The sequence below is a fragment of the Taeniopygia guttata genome, chromosome Z (assembly GCF_048771995.1).
Source record: "Taeniopygia guttata chromosome Z, bTaeGut7.mat, whole genome shotgun sequence".
In the NCBI taxonomy this organism is placed as follows: Eukaryota; Metazoa; Chordata; class Aves; order Passeriformes; family Estrildidae; genus Taeniopygia; species Taeniopygia guttata.
This window is the reverse complement of record NC_133063.1, coordinates 31,713,906-31,728,161: the sequence shown is the minus strand read 5'-3', so window position 1 is coordinate 31,728,161 and position 14,256 is coordinate 31,713,906. Positions and strand designations below refer to the sequence as shown.

Genomic DNA, 14,256 nt, shown 5'->3' with positions numbered 1-14,256 from the left:
AATAGTAGTTAGAATTATACTTTTGAGATATGAGATTGTATATGTGTATTTCTTAAAAGTAGAAAAACACTCCTTGTCCTCAGATTTAAATACTAATAGAGGATTAAAATACTGTGCATTACACGGTAACCCTGGATTTTTACAAGTAAGTGTGCAGAAGGATGCCTTTTAAAAACGAAAAAGACCTAAACCATGTCTTTAATACGGTTTGAGTGCAGACTGTGAAGTAATGATTCGTGAACCAAGGCTTTCATTCTCAAGTCAGGGCTGTAGGGAAGAAAGATATTCAAACATACCCATTTCAGTAGTGTCCCTGGCTGGGACATTTGCTTATGGTTTATGTGCTCCTGCAGTTTGAGTCTTAGCTGTCAGTCTTAGCTGTAGATACTGAAGACTCCATATTTATCAGGTGTCTCAGGAATGTCAGTTATACTTCTCAGCCAAATCTTGGAATCTGTGATAGGTGAGCATCAGTGTCTCTTCCTTCTCAAGTGTAGACCAGAGGAGTGTTTGCACATCTACTTGTGAGCAATGTGTTTAGTCTTGTAGGATCTGCTTCCTAGAGGTGTTATTGCTGTTGATGTTAACTCAAACTCTAATAATGCGATGGAAAATGGGAACAAAGAAAGAGGAGTGTGAAAGTTTCTTAGTGTTGATAAGTGGTATAGCATATGCGTTTGTAATAGAGCTGTGAACAAAGATACTTCAGAAATGAACATGAAATTATGAGCTTTGTTTCCAACTGGCTTTAGATTAAATGCTAACATTAATTAAGAACAGTAACAATAACTTACATAATATGTATTTCACTGTATTGAGGTACCTAGACATTTTTTCCAGATTGTATGTAGAATATTTTGCATTTTTAAATTCTCCTTTGGCTTCTTTTAGGTCCATAATATATTGGCTGAAATGGTCATGGGTGGAATGGTTTTGGAGACCAATATGAATGAAATTGTCACTCAGATTGATGCTCAAAATAAACTGGAGAAATCTGAGGTAAGAGTGATGCACTGTGTAGCTTTGATTTGTGTAGTTTCTAAACTAAAAACAGGGTTGTAGTAAATGCATGGTATATGATGCTCTTAGTCCTTCATAGAAAACTAAATAGTGTAAGCTGCCTGCTTATAGTGCCAAAAATCTGCAGTGTATCTCAGGGTATTGTACCTTTCATCAGAAGTAACAAACTGTTTATTGCTGCTGGTTAGATTTTGCTTTTACCTAATCGCATTGTGCACCATTGCTATTAAGATACTTCTGTAGTTCTCCAAGTTTCTGTTGTATAAAACCTTTTAGTTCCAGCCTACTTGTTATGCTGAACTAGTGACTTCAGCACTTAAATGAAATTAGATAAAGAAACAAAGTATGTCTTCAAAGACTACGTATTCCTGTTTGATAGTGTGCTTCTAAGCACCTGAAATAAATAACAGCAGTAATACTGCAATACAAGGAAATAAATTGGATTGAAGTGGACTAGATAGACTTTAAAGCCCAGTTTTAGACACTTCAAAGTAAATATGAATTCTGCAATTTTGATAATCTGAACCTTTGGTCTTCAGTGAGTGAGAAAATTATATTTGGTATTTGTCCATAATGGGTTGAGTGAGGGATCACACAAGAGTTTTGGGAATCTTTTTTCAATTCAACAATTGTTTAATTTGTGTTTAGGAAAGACATTTGGCTTGAGAAAGGATCTTAGAATTACTTTATCTTTGATACAGAACTTTACTGTCCCATTAACGTCACCATTGGTGCCTTGTAGGCCAAAATACTGCTAATATATCTTTGCTAAGTCTGTGCTGGATTCTACATGATGAAAGTAATTCCACAGAGGAATTCACAAAGCAGTAATATCCAAGTTCCTAAACAAGCCTTTGCTTGAGTTGAAGACTTTCTAAAGTTGAAGTCAGCTGAGCAGACTGAAATCTTGGAGGTGGCATAAATATGAACTAAATGGCACTTTAGGAGAGGACCCAGAGAACTTCTTAGTTCTAACTGAAGTGCAGTAAAGAGAAAAATTAATTTTTCAGCTTTTTTTTTTTTGTGGTACAATGTCTACTGTTGTTCTGATTCTGCAGTCTCAGAAGCTGTGCCACCTCAAGTTTTTTTAATACATTTAAATATTTGTTTTGCGCAACTTCCAAACGATATCCAAGAACAGGACAACAATATGTGAGAAATAAGAAAAAGCTAGGTATGATATGACACAGTACATCAGAGTATGCATCTGAAAGGATTCTATAGTAGATTTTGAGCATATCCAAAGTGTTCATTTTAATGTTTTTCTCACACTAAGAATGAAACAGTGATCACAGAGATTAATATTTGGAGTTATTTTCATAATTTTTATTATATTTGAATAACTTTTGTATACATACATTTTTCCTTATTTGATAAAAAAGTAGCTGTGTTCCCAAAAGCTGAGCTTGATCAGCAGGTGTGTTCTACCATGTATTATGTACATATTGCTTGTATCTGAAAGCATTTAATTCTGTAAATTCTGTTACCAAATCAACTGTAGACCAATCTCTGACTGGTCTTCTGAAACACATCGATTCAGCACAACCAGCTGCAATACTTGCTGTATTCCATTATTCATCAACAAGTCATTCTTTCTTTTAAGAGCTTTTAATATAAAAGTAGACTGTAGACGATCTGAAAAAAACCACATATGACTTGAAATATATACAAAGCAAGAGGAACTTATTCCTTCACATTCAGTAATATATTATAGAAGGTAAAGAAGTAGCAGTGATCAATTCAAACACTTGGTGGCTGGGATGAAGCAGAACATTACACAATCTGCTCACCACAAATACTTTCTTTTTCCTTATTTCAGTTACTATTTCTTTTCAAATTTAACAGTTACTGTAATGCTGAGATACATCACAATACCCGATAGTTATTTCCTTAGATCATTAATCATTTGTTCATGTATATCTACAGAAAATTCCTGATTGCTGTTTCTTTTCCGTTTGTATTTTTGATCAAGATTTTAAATCTTCGAATATGTCTTTCCTGAACACATATTTTCAAGACACAAGCAACTCCATGGGAATCAAAATAAGTAATAACTTTATAAATTTTGAATGCTGGTCACTAAGAAATCAAAACTAGTGAATCTTCTTTAATTTTTCTTTAATTAAAGAAAATAAAATTGAGAAATTAGTACTGATTGTAGTCAATAGTTTAGAGGAGTGCCACCTGTGCCCCACAGCTTTAGTCCCTTTGGCTCTTAGACCACCATCATACCTCTTGCATTTACAAAGCAGCTATTTTTAGGGTAAATTGCCTTTTCCTTTATAGCTGAAATGATGAAACTAATAAAGCTGTAACTAGGTTACATTTTCAGAAATACTTCAGTTTTTATGGTGCCCATCTGGCTTTCGGTAATGCACAGAATTTAGCTATTTAACATCAGGTATTTGTTTAGTTATGCACTAGGCCTCTAAACAGGCTTTCAGTTAGAATTTAGTGAAAAAGACTGAATGTATTTGTTAATTTCACATATATTTGAGCAAAGTTATCAGCTTGAGTAATTTGTGAATATTTTCAACAGAGATTAATTAAACTTTTAATTAATTAATTAATATAAGGGAGTCTCTAGCTTTGATTTGTGATTCAGCTAATATTGTTTGGATGGGCTATAAAAAAAACTATTTGTACCCTGAGAAATGTTGTCTTATATGCATTTCCCTGCTTTTCAGTTTAGTGTTAATCTGTGAATGGGGTTCTCATCAATCCTAAAGCCAAAGAATCATTGTGATAAAGGGAGGGAACTCTTTGGGAGAGGGGTCATTGGGATTTTATTCTGAGCTTCTGGTAGTATTGTAGGTAAACCTGGGCTACATCTTCTCTATTTGGAGTGTTCAACTGCATATGATTTAGATTTTAAAGCTGGGCCTCATTTTTTCTGAACCTCCTGATCTTTTCTGGCTCTTTCCATTCTTCTCTCTTACAGACCTTTATCTTTCAGTCTCCCAGACAGGACAGGTAGACAAAGGTATTGCTGACTTATAGAAAAAAATGTACTTTTAACTAAAAGGGAAAGCAAAATGATGTCAAAGACAATAAATTACGTAGGCCAGACTCAAAAATTATGTGTAAAAATACCCATACTGGTCCTTGTAGCCTACTTTTTGTGCTAGTTTCTTGTAGTTCCCTCATCTTTTTATTGGCTATAGTGTATTTTACTAGCTTTTCATTAACATCATATTTTTTTTTTATTTCTCTTCCTGCATTATAGAATTTAACTTTTCTTTGTATCATTGTTAAGAAACAAAGGACTATGAACTTGTGTGAATATTAGCCAAGAAATGCTGCGAAATTAATGTAAATAAAAAATGAACACACAGATAACACAATATGATGACATAATACAAATAACTTCTTTGTTGGGAGAATTTTGTCCCTGATAATCTAAAATAAGTAGTATGAAGTCTTTTGCTTTGCTGTTTAGTATTTCCAGATAAAAACAAAGAACTTTTACCTGCTTGCAAGAAGTTTCAGAACAAGCTTCAGGTGAATGAAACATTAAAAATCCCACCACCAAAACCAACAAACTGAAATAGTACCATATAGAGAGAATAAATTTATCAGTGCAATTTGTAAAGATGGTGTAGAAATTCTAGCGTTGATCATCCCACCTTAAGTATGTTGAACATAAAATGAGAAGGGCTGTCAGCATGTACTCAACTTCAGATGTACATTTGCTGTCATTATGATCTGAATGTCTGGATTTTGCCCTAAGATACCCTGGTAACTGCAGTCCCGGAACATGAATGTTAAGAAAGAACATTAAAAAGAGAAGGAAATTGTAAGTTTGAAGTTCAGTTTATGGTCAATGTCAGCTGCCATTTGTTGTTTGAAACATTTAGTTTAGCTCAACAGTTTGAATGATCAGTCAGTGTTAATGGCAGTACTTGAAAATTAATTTCCACTTGTTTTAAGTCTCTATGTATTCAAACTGCAGGTATTTTAAACAGGTGGAATCCTAAGCAATTGAAACTTACTTAATATATTAATAGCTTTGCTCTTTACTTTTTATGTGATCTTCTTAAGATAGTGTACTGCAATACCATTGAGATTTAACAAATATAACTCCACAATTGGACTTAGTAGCACTGAGTTGTAAAAGCATTAGCTAAAAGTAGTTCTTGGTAACATACAACATTTTAACCTGAATTTGAAGTGTGCTACAGCACATGAAGAAAATCAAGGACGTATCTTCGTCTGCCTAAGATGTTAACTAGCACTTGTAACATACAGTCTGTATTTCATTGGTAGCGCTAGGGAGCTTGATCTTAGATTTTTGGTTTGGTTTCTTTTTTGTTTTTATGTTTCTTTTTGTGCAAAGCTATTTTTATGTTTCTGTGTTCTGCTCACACATACTCTGTTTTTATTTTTGGGTCTGGCAATGAAAAACAAACAAAGAAATAATTAATCATTCCCATCCATTACTCTTTTTGTGATTCAAGTGCTTAAAATTTCTAAGAGTATGTCTTAAGTCTTCTTATCTGTTTGGCCTCATTTTGATATACTTGCAGACTTCATTTTGGTTTTTCTCTAATTACGTTCATTTATTTAACCTCATAAGCAGGGGACATGATCATTCCTTTATATTATGTATCGCATCCTTTCATGATTTCATATCCCTGCTGCTTTGAAGTTCTGAAAAGAAACATTGCTATGAAACAGCAGCAGCAGAGAGGTCCTAGTACCTCTGAAGTATGTGGAAAAGGGTGACTTATTTTGCAGTGTTAGCCTTCATTATTTTGTTTTCCAGTAGGCTGTGTTTTTTTTTATATTTATTTTAGTGCTAGCTAGCTCTGTGTAGAATTATTTGGGATGACAGTTGGAACATTTTTATTTGTATATGCATATTAACGATGTTTGTGATGTGCAATACTTTACCCAATTATCTGAATTTCTTTTTAAAGAGTAAAATGAGGTTGCTGGGATCTCTTTGATATGAAGTTACCATTTGAGAATTCTAAGAAAGGATGATGATAAGAACAAAGAAAATTGATTCCTATAGTGATTAATAATGACCTAAGTAAATTAATGACAGCTTATATTTCTCACTTGATAGATTAGGATCAGTAGAGTAAAAATCCTGTTATTAAATGTATCTATTTCAATCTGTGAAATAGTGTCTTCTTTTTTATATATTGTATTGCTCTTTAAAAGTATATGAACATGTTTACAAGCTTTTTTTTTTTGCAATAATGGAACCTAAAATTTTAATATGCAGCATGTCAGCATTAAAGCACATCCTTAACAAATGAAATTGAGAGTACAAAGAAGCTGCAGCAAAACTGTGTTGTATTGGCTTATTGTTATACCAACTGTATGCAATTCATATTGTCTTTCTGAAATTGCATTAATTATGTCTTAAGAATTTTTAGTTTCACTTGCTTCAGTCATTTGCTTGCTGTGACAGACAATTCATGATTCACTGCATGTTTGAAGCTTGCTACATGTTTGTTTTTTCAAGTGGAGCAGTTTTTTCTTTGCACATCACCAACTTACCTGCTGAATTACATCATAAAAAAGGCAGGTGAAACTTGTTGAGTTCAGTATTACAGTGGAAACTGTATTAGTCAGGTGTCTCTAGAAAATGCCTCAAAAGCACATGGGGCTGAAAGTGCTTACTTGTTGTACTTTTGTGTTTGCAAATGCAGTTCACTTCCTGTAAAAGAAATAAAAGGACTGTGTACAATCATTTGAATTGTATTCGTTACCCAGCTTGGGAGTTCAAGGGCTTTCCAGTCATTTTATCCATTAGACATTTTTTATGAGCTGTTTGCTATCTCTTAGAAATACTGTGTAACTGTATTGTTCTTGATAGGGTGGACATTAATTGTGCTAAATAGCATTCTACTGTGCATTTTATGTATCCACTAGTCACTAGTCTACAAATTCACTTAATACAGAGAATTACAACAGGAGGAGAGAATGTAATAGTTTGAAAATCTCTACTCCAGCATCTGATAGGGAAAGATAATCTCGCTGTCAAAAAAAGATCACAGCAGTTTTGTCAGGGATCTTCACTGATATTGATCCAGAATGGTCCTCCTGAAACATGACTGTTGGAAGTTGTGACTGTGTAGAGGGGTGGAAGGGCAGTGATCGTGTCAATTGTGGTATTTTTAATAATTCTTAATTGTGTCTCCATTGTATCCCATGCCATTGGGCGGGAGGCAGGGACTGTAAGTCTGTATAAAAGAGGATAGCAGCAGGTAGGTGAAAATAATAACCAGTTATACTAAAAATGTTATTTGTCCATTAAGAATAAATAACTTCATTAAATTAGGGTAAAGAATCTCCATCCAAGTCACCCAGAAGGCACCTGTCCTTTGAATTGCCAGCCATGTGCTACCATGTCATTGCTTACTATATTTTCCTGGTTTCCTGTTGTTTCAGTTATAGATTGTATAATCATTGCTTTTAATTAGTATTTTCATCTTCTCTATGGAAAACAGTTTACATTGCCCCATTTTGCTTAATGAATTTTTCTTCCATTACTGCAAATAGAATTTAGAGGATTAAAAGCATTTACTGTTTTATCCAATAAGATTTCACTGGAAGTTACCTCTTGATTTAAAATTAGTATTTCCAAGTTCTCAGATCTAACAGGACAGTGTTGGGCATCTTCATTCCTTCTGCACTGTTTTTTAATAAATAGAAAGAAATTGCAAGGTCTAATACTGCTCCTTTAACTTATTGCAGATTCAGGAATACAGATTTTGGATACTTGCATTTCTTAATATTGCTAGTGTTAGGTCCAGGTTTTCCCCTTGAAGAAAATACTGCTTTTGAAAGGGCAGTAGTGAATGAAGTGAATGACCTCATAGATTTGGTGATGTTAAGGAAAATGAAAGAAAAAGAGTGTTTCAACATACTTTTTTGCACCTTTTCAGTTTTACTTAGCCTGTATTTCTGAGAACTGATAATTTGGGTTATGTCAGGGCCAAAATGAGAGCAAATTTGATGACATCAGAGATGGCAGTTTTCTGAGCTATCTTCTCTGCCCCCACATGCTTTTCCCAACCTTACCATGTTTCACATAGGAGGGTTTGACAGGGAAGATATTGTTAGTAGATGACTTAGGGCTTTCTGGTCTCTGTTTCTTCTTCTGGGAATCATCCCATGACTAAAATCTAGGGATTTATGATGCTTTACTCTTTCCACAGAAAGGGTTAGTTCAGAATGAGAAATTTCAATTTGTTTTATTTTGACTTGGGTCATGTTTTTAAGAGGAGAAGGAAGAACAGTAGGTAGGATTTTAAGTGAAAATCTTATGTTGAATTGACTTTATTTTTTATAAGAGAGTAGTAGAAGGAAGAAAATACATTTTTTTCATAGCCTTCAAAAAGTAGAGTTGTTATTTGATGAGTGTGTTGGGTGTCTGTCTCCTTTTGTGCAGTAGACCAGGTGGACACTGTGGAATTCAGGTGTACTCCTCAGTAATTTTACCCTGCACTTGCAATGAATTTCAGTGAAAACCAAGAATCTCAAAAGGTTATAGTTTGAGTTGTAGTCATGTACCAATGCTTTTTAATAATCAAATATGACACCACTTTCTCAAATTTTTCTACTTTCATTTTCTGTATTTCTTGTTCAGAAATACTTTGTATGCAGACAGGCTGGTTTCTTCAGTCTTTGACAAACCTAAAGTTAAAGATCTTCCATTTCAACAGATTTAGTCTTTTTTTTAAAACCACTTCCTAGCATCTTGCTTGGTTTCTTGTGGATTGCTCCTTTTTACTGGACTTGTAAGATGCCACAGTCTAAAACTGGTAGTTCTGAAAATCACACTGTGAATTTATTGTTTTTGAATATTTTTAATCTTACTTTTAAAACATCAACATAAAGGTTAATTCTTTTTACATATTCAGGGAATTTGGAATATGATGTCTTTTTCTGGTAATAAGAGCCCTTCTTACAAAAATCTTCCATGATTTTTTATTTCCTTGCAAAAATAAATTTTTATTACACTTTTGTGGCAAGCCTGAAGTAAAACCACAGTACAAATTCTAAATTACATAGAGAATCTAAACTTTTAGGAGCAATATTTCCATACTTAAAATTAATAAAATGTTTTTTTTCACAACATCAAATATAGTAGTAACACTTACCACTCTTGTTTTATTAGTCCTTAAAATAGCAAGGTTTTGAATAGGTGTTTTCAGAAGCAATAGGGGAAGATGATTTTTGGTATGTCTTCAGGTGTCTGAGCTGTAAATTGTTAGCATTTCATAATATACCTCAGAGTCCGAACTTGGCAGCTACTTTAACTAAAAACATAACTAATGGAAGTCAGTACTTCTTTATTAAAACTTGCATGTTTATACAGAAAGGCTCTAGTTTTGTATGCAAAGACAATGCATGCAGTAGAGAACTTTAATAAAAAATAGTTGCTATTTAATTTAATAGTTTAATTTAGCATAACTGTGTGGTTGTGTAATGCTCAAGGGGATGCAGATATGTTGGTGTAAATTTAGTTACTGTGGGACAACAGGTTATTCTAGTTTGTCTGGAGAAATAATCTGTCTGCATGCTCTTCATCAACCACAAATGCAAGGTGTTTATCCTTTTCATCTTAGTCTAAGCCACTTTGGAATACCTCTGTGTGTACATATATATGTATTTTTGTATATGTGTATACATATACACACACACGTCTGTGTGTGATGTATGTGTGTTCATTGATTTGACTGACATTCAGCACCTTGTTATTTTGAGGTTACTTATTCTGAACCTGTAACCAATGCTAGTCAAGTGTGAACCACTTGAACTTTTAGAATAGGTAAGAGCAAAGGCAGCACACTGGACACCCAACACCTTGAAACTGTCTGTTCTGTAATGTGCACATTACATGTGCTTGGATAAGCCTCCTGTTCCTTCCTCCCATACTTTTCCATCCAGTTGACATTACATGTTTTACCATATAAAAAGGAATATGTGAACTGTTTTCTCTTTCTGATTTAATATTTCCAAGTAACCCATTTCATTCCAAACACAATTACCATGTGGTTTTTCTAATTGTGTAATCATGGAAATACTTGAAAAGTTAGTTGTCTGTGTAGATTTCTGGTGAATCTTCCTGTAACTGACTTTGCCTGACTTGCATTTTTCCTCACTTTATATGCAGGCTGGTTTAGCAGGAGCTCCAGCCCGGGCTGTTTCAGCTGTAAAGAATATGAATCTGCCAGAGATCCCAAGAAATATTAATATTGGTGACATCAGTATAAAAGTACCAAACCTGCCCACTTTTAAATAACATGGCTACTCCAGGTAATACCAAGGAAGAAATATAATAGAGATTTACTGCATAATTGTTTACTAAATAAACATGTCTACCTTTTACTGTTTGGATAAAACTCAAGGTACTACATAGACATAACCTGAAAAATCAGTGTGTGGAGTTGAATGTTGCTTTTGTCTTCTTTGTGAAATTAAAGGAAAGGGGTAGTTCCCGTGTGATTTCTAAATTACATTCCTATGCCTTTGCAAGGCATATCACTGTGTCTCAGCTGCTGCAGTATTTTGGGGAAGTATTTAAAATGTTCTTTAATTTGTATAACGTATAATGCTGAGGTTTTTTGTATATTCACCAAAGTCTATAATTAGTGCATTCTTTAACTAGTTCTGTTTGTCATGATTATTTAAGATTTAAGTGCAAATACTGCATGAAAACATTTAATTCATGTTTTGTTTAAATAAAATCATAACAAACTGGACTTTCAAATACCTGTTTTTTGAAGTCTACTGTTTGCAATAAACCATGTTATTTCCTATTCATGGAGCCAATTGACTATATATAAATACTGTTGTAGCAGAATTGATGTTGTAGTTTAATCTCTGAAGGGCTTACACAGGGGTATTGTGCTGAACATGACTGGCTCTTTACATTTCTCACAAAAGCTGTTCATTATTATACTGAAGGAGAAAACTGATTTACCGAAGATCTGATTACATTTGTTTACATATACATGTTGATACTTACACAATCTGATAGACTTTTACTGATGGTCTGATTTTGTTTTGGGGGAAAATGGGCCCTATGATTGCTGTATTTTGTGAGAAGCACAGAATGGGCTGAGGACACTATACGTGGGCAGCTCAAACCTGTACATGACAGTCTATGAAATAATGTGATAAAGAAAGGCACTCTGGAAAGATAACTGGGGATACTTTAATAGGGCCTCTGTGCCTGATGACATTTGTGATTCTCTACTTTGAGAATTAGATTTATGAGACACATGGTATTGTCAAGATCTCAGAGAAATCTAAGTGCTATCACCTCTGCGTAAGTTGCTCAGCTCTTAAATTCTTCTTTGATTTTAAAAAAACATAAAAGGGGGATAGTGATTGTTTTTTATAATCATGCTCTTAAGCTCTGTGTGATGTACAAGTCTGTTTTAATGAATAATAAAAATATAATTGGGATATTTTAAGAACTCCTGCAAAGTCTTTTTTTTCCTTCGAAAAAGTATTTAGTTCATACTGTGTATGAAAATGCAATAATACTGCATCAAGAACCACAGATTTCAGGGCTAGTCTGAGAGTCCTGCATTACTTCAGGGATTTGGATGTGATGTAAACTAAGTATTGTATTCCTTTCAGTTGAATAGTAAGACATAGTCTGTAGGATAAACTTTGAAGCACATCACATTTACTGTTTGATCAACAGTAACTTAACTTTTGGGAGCATTTGCAAGATAGAAAAAAAAAAGGGAAATTACTTCTGATGTTAAAAAATCTGATATGATCCAAGGAATTTTAATGTATTTCTTACGGTGGGGGTGGGGGGAGAACAAAACAATGACTTCATGTATATTCTTCATATTACATTTAGTAAACATCGACTGATATATACCATTTAAAAAATGCTTTTGAAAACAGAATGGCTCTCTCCCAACCTCTCAAAAAGAATATTTATTCTTCCAAGTGAACTTTCTTAGTTTGAGGCTTTCAAAAATTTCAGACTGAATTTAAGTAATTAACTACCTCTTTATCATTTTGACCAAATAAATGAAGAGAATAAAACATGCGGCCAGGTTTTTTTCCCCTTGTGAGGTATTCCTCAGTATTCCCAAATTGGACGTCTTAGCTAGTACAAAAACTTAGAAACTCACCATTTCACCGGCTTTTGCCTACTTTTGTTTATCTTCTTAATGTGTGGCACATGTGACATTGAAAGTAAAGATGTTGAAAGTTTTCCTCATTGTTGCCCCTGTTATGATATGGTTAGTTCTCCTGCCAAAGGAAGAATAAGACATTTTGAAACATTTGGTACTCTGACCTACAGAATGTTCTTTGGACTATTTGTTAAAGCAACTCAAAATTTCATAAATTCTTCTGAGTCCTCTATTTTTGTCTCACTTTCTTCCCTTTAGTTCTTTTTCAGATTTATAAGCTTATGTAGTTAAAAAATTGTTCATTCCTTGCAGAGAAATATTTTCTGTCTTTATTTGGATGAAACATCCAAAAGAAAGTATGTCTGAGGTGCCTCTTGACATGAAGCATATTTCAGATTAACTTCTTACCTGTCTTTCATTTTAGTGATCTAGGTTCACTACGTTTTTTGCTTTTAACTATTATATGGCTATTCTAAATTCTTTCGGCTTAGTTTTATGGTTTTATAACTATTGTCTGTGCTGCTTTTTTCTGACCTGATGTGTCTTCTGCCAAAAGACTTTTTCTCTGGACAGCTCTTCTATTGATACCAGGCTTTGCATGAAACTTATCTGTGACGAGCCAGTAAATATTTAATGTGAGGCTGTAGCTCAGAGCTAGTGCTTCCTTATTCAGAAGATCTTTAGATGGGAAGAAACACTTTATCAGATTTTTCACAGTAAAATTGCACTCCTTTCAAAGACAAATTCTCATCCATAGAAGAGCCTCAATGATAGCACTTTCCCCTCAAACACACACTGATGCTGTGACCATCCATTATAGGCTTTCTCTGGGTAGCTGAACCTGTCTGCTTTGCCACCCCTTTACCAGAGGAATAGCTTTACTTTGCCTGGGGAGGTGCTGTCCTCTTATGATGTTGTTACACACTGCTGGGAATAGGAATACTTGCTTAATAGCAATTATGGAAACAGTATTCTTTACCTTCTAAGACTTGCCTTTGTTGAAGTCCAGGACATCCCTCTGGCTGCCCTGGCTGTCTTGAGACCCTGACATGAAGTCAAAACTATCTGTGGCTTCAATTTTAGCCCATGGAAAAGGCTGTCAATTTTGTATGAGGAATTACAAGTCACAAGGGTTTTAGTAGTGTGATATTTGAATTAACACAGGGTGGAAAAGTAGAATTTTGGGATTTGTAGAATGTGATTCTGGGGGTACAAGATGGATGAATTTGGGTATGTTCAGGCCTTCTTCATCTTGGCCTCCATGTCTTGGTGTGGTGGTGGCACTTTTTTATTGGTTTAAGTTAGAGACACACTGTTCAACATAGATGTTAGATATTGGCTATTATTGTATATTAGATGTTATTATTATGCTGTGATATTAGATGTTATTGTAAACAGACTATACATAACTTTTGATATAAAAGGTAAACACTGCCCGAGAGGGCAGAGCAGAATGCCATGGCCTTTGTGCTAGCCAGAGCTCAGCAGGTCAGAGAAAGAATGTTATAGATAAGAAATAATAAACAACCTTGAGAACACGATCTGAAGCATTGCAGAGTGCTTCTTTGGCTGCACAGGCTGGGAAATGAGGACTTTTTACAATCTTGGGTCACCTCGACCTTCTGAACCCCGAGACATCGACATGCCTTGTGTCATATTCAGATATTCATAGGCTTGCCACAGTATTCATCTGCTTTTGTTCTTCACCTTCATGAGAATGATGTGCCTTTTGAATTCTTTCTCCTATTTCATCAGTTTCCTCTCAACCACTGCTTGGGATTTAAAATGGAAACAAAATGTGGCATCTAAATGATTAAGCTCTTGATTATGAATGTAAGTGTTTTTAATGCTTTTATAACAGAAAAACCTACCCTTAGCAGATATAGGTGTTTGTGTATAGGTATGTCTATATAACATCAGTCTTTTGCATTGTTAAAAAGGAGAAAAGGTCATCGAGTCATCAGTCACCTGCAGAAGACAGGCAATTAATGTGCCATTCTCCAAATCCATAGGGCCTGCCTTTTAAGTGGTATTGTTAAGGGTACCAGCACGTGTAAATAGATCACTGAAAGCCATTTTTCCTAACTCCAGGCCTTTCTTAGAGCTGCAA

The 14,256-nt window shown here is 34.4% G+C and overlaps 1 protein-coding gene across 2 annotated transcripts in view; it reads left to right on the top strand.

Annotated features, from left to right (window-relative positions):
• The window catches only part of AP3S1 (adaptor related protein complex 3 subunit sigma 1), a 29,307-nt gene extending 17,842 nt beyond the window's left edge, over positions 1-11,465 (top strand). Inside the window, exons 5-7 of one of the 2 annotated variants that reach the window (XM_012577817.5) lie at positions 892-999; positions 3,962-4,003; positions 10,157-11,465. In XM_012577817.5, the coding sequence (XP_012433271.3) occupies positions 892-999; positions 3,962-3,997 (144 nt within the window). In that variant the 3' untranslated portion in view covers positions 3,998-4,003; positions 10,157-11,465. The remainder of the gene's footprint in view (positions 1-891; positions 1,000-3,961; positions 4,004-10,156) is intronic. The other variant, XM_002190057.6, reaches the window with a different exon arrangement.
• The last annotated feature ends 2,791 nt before the right edge of the window (positions 11,466-14,256 follow it).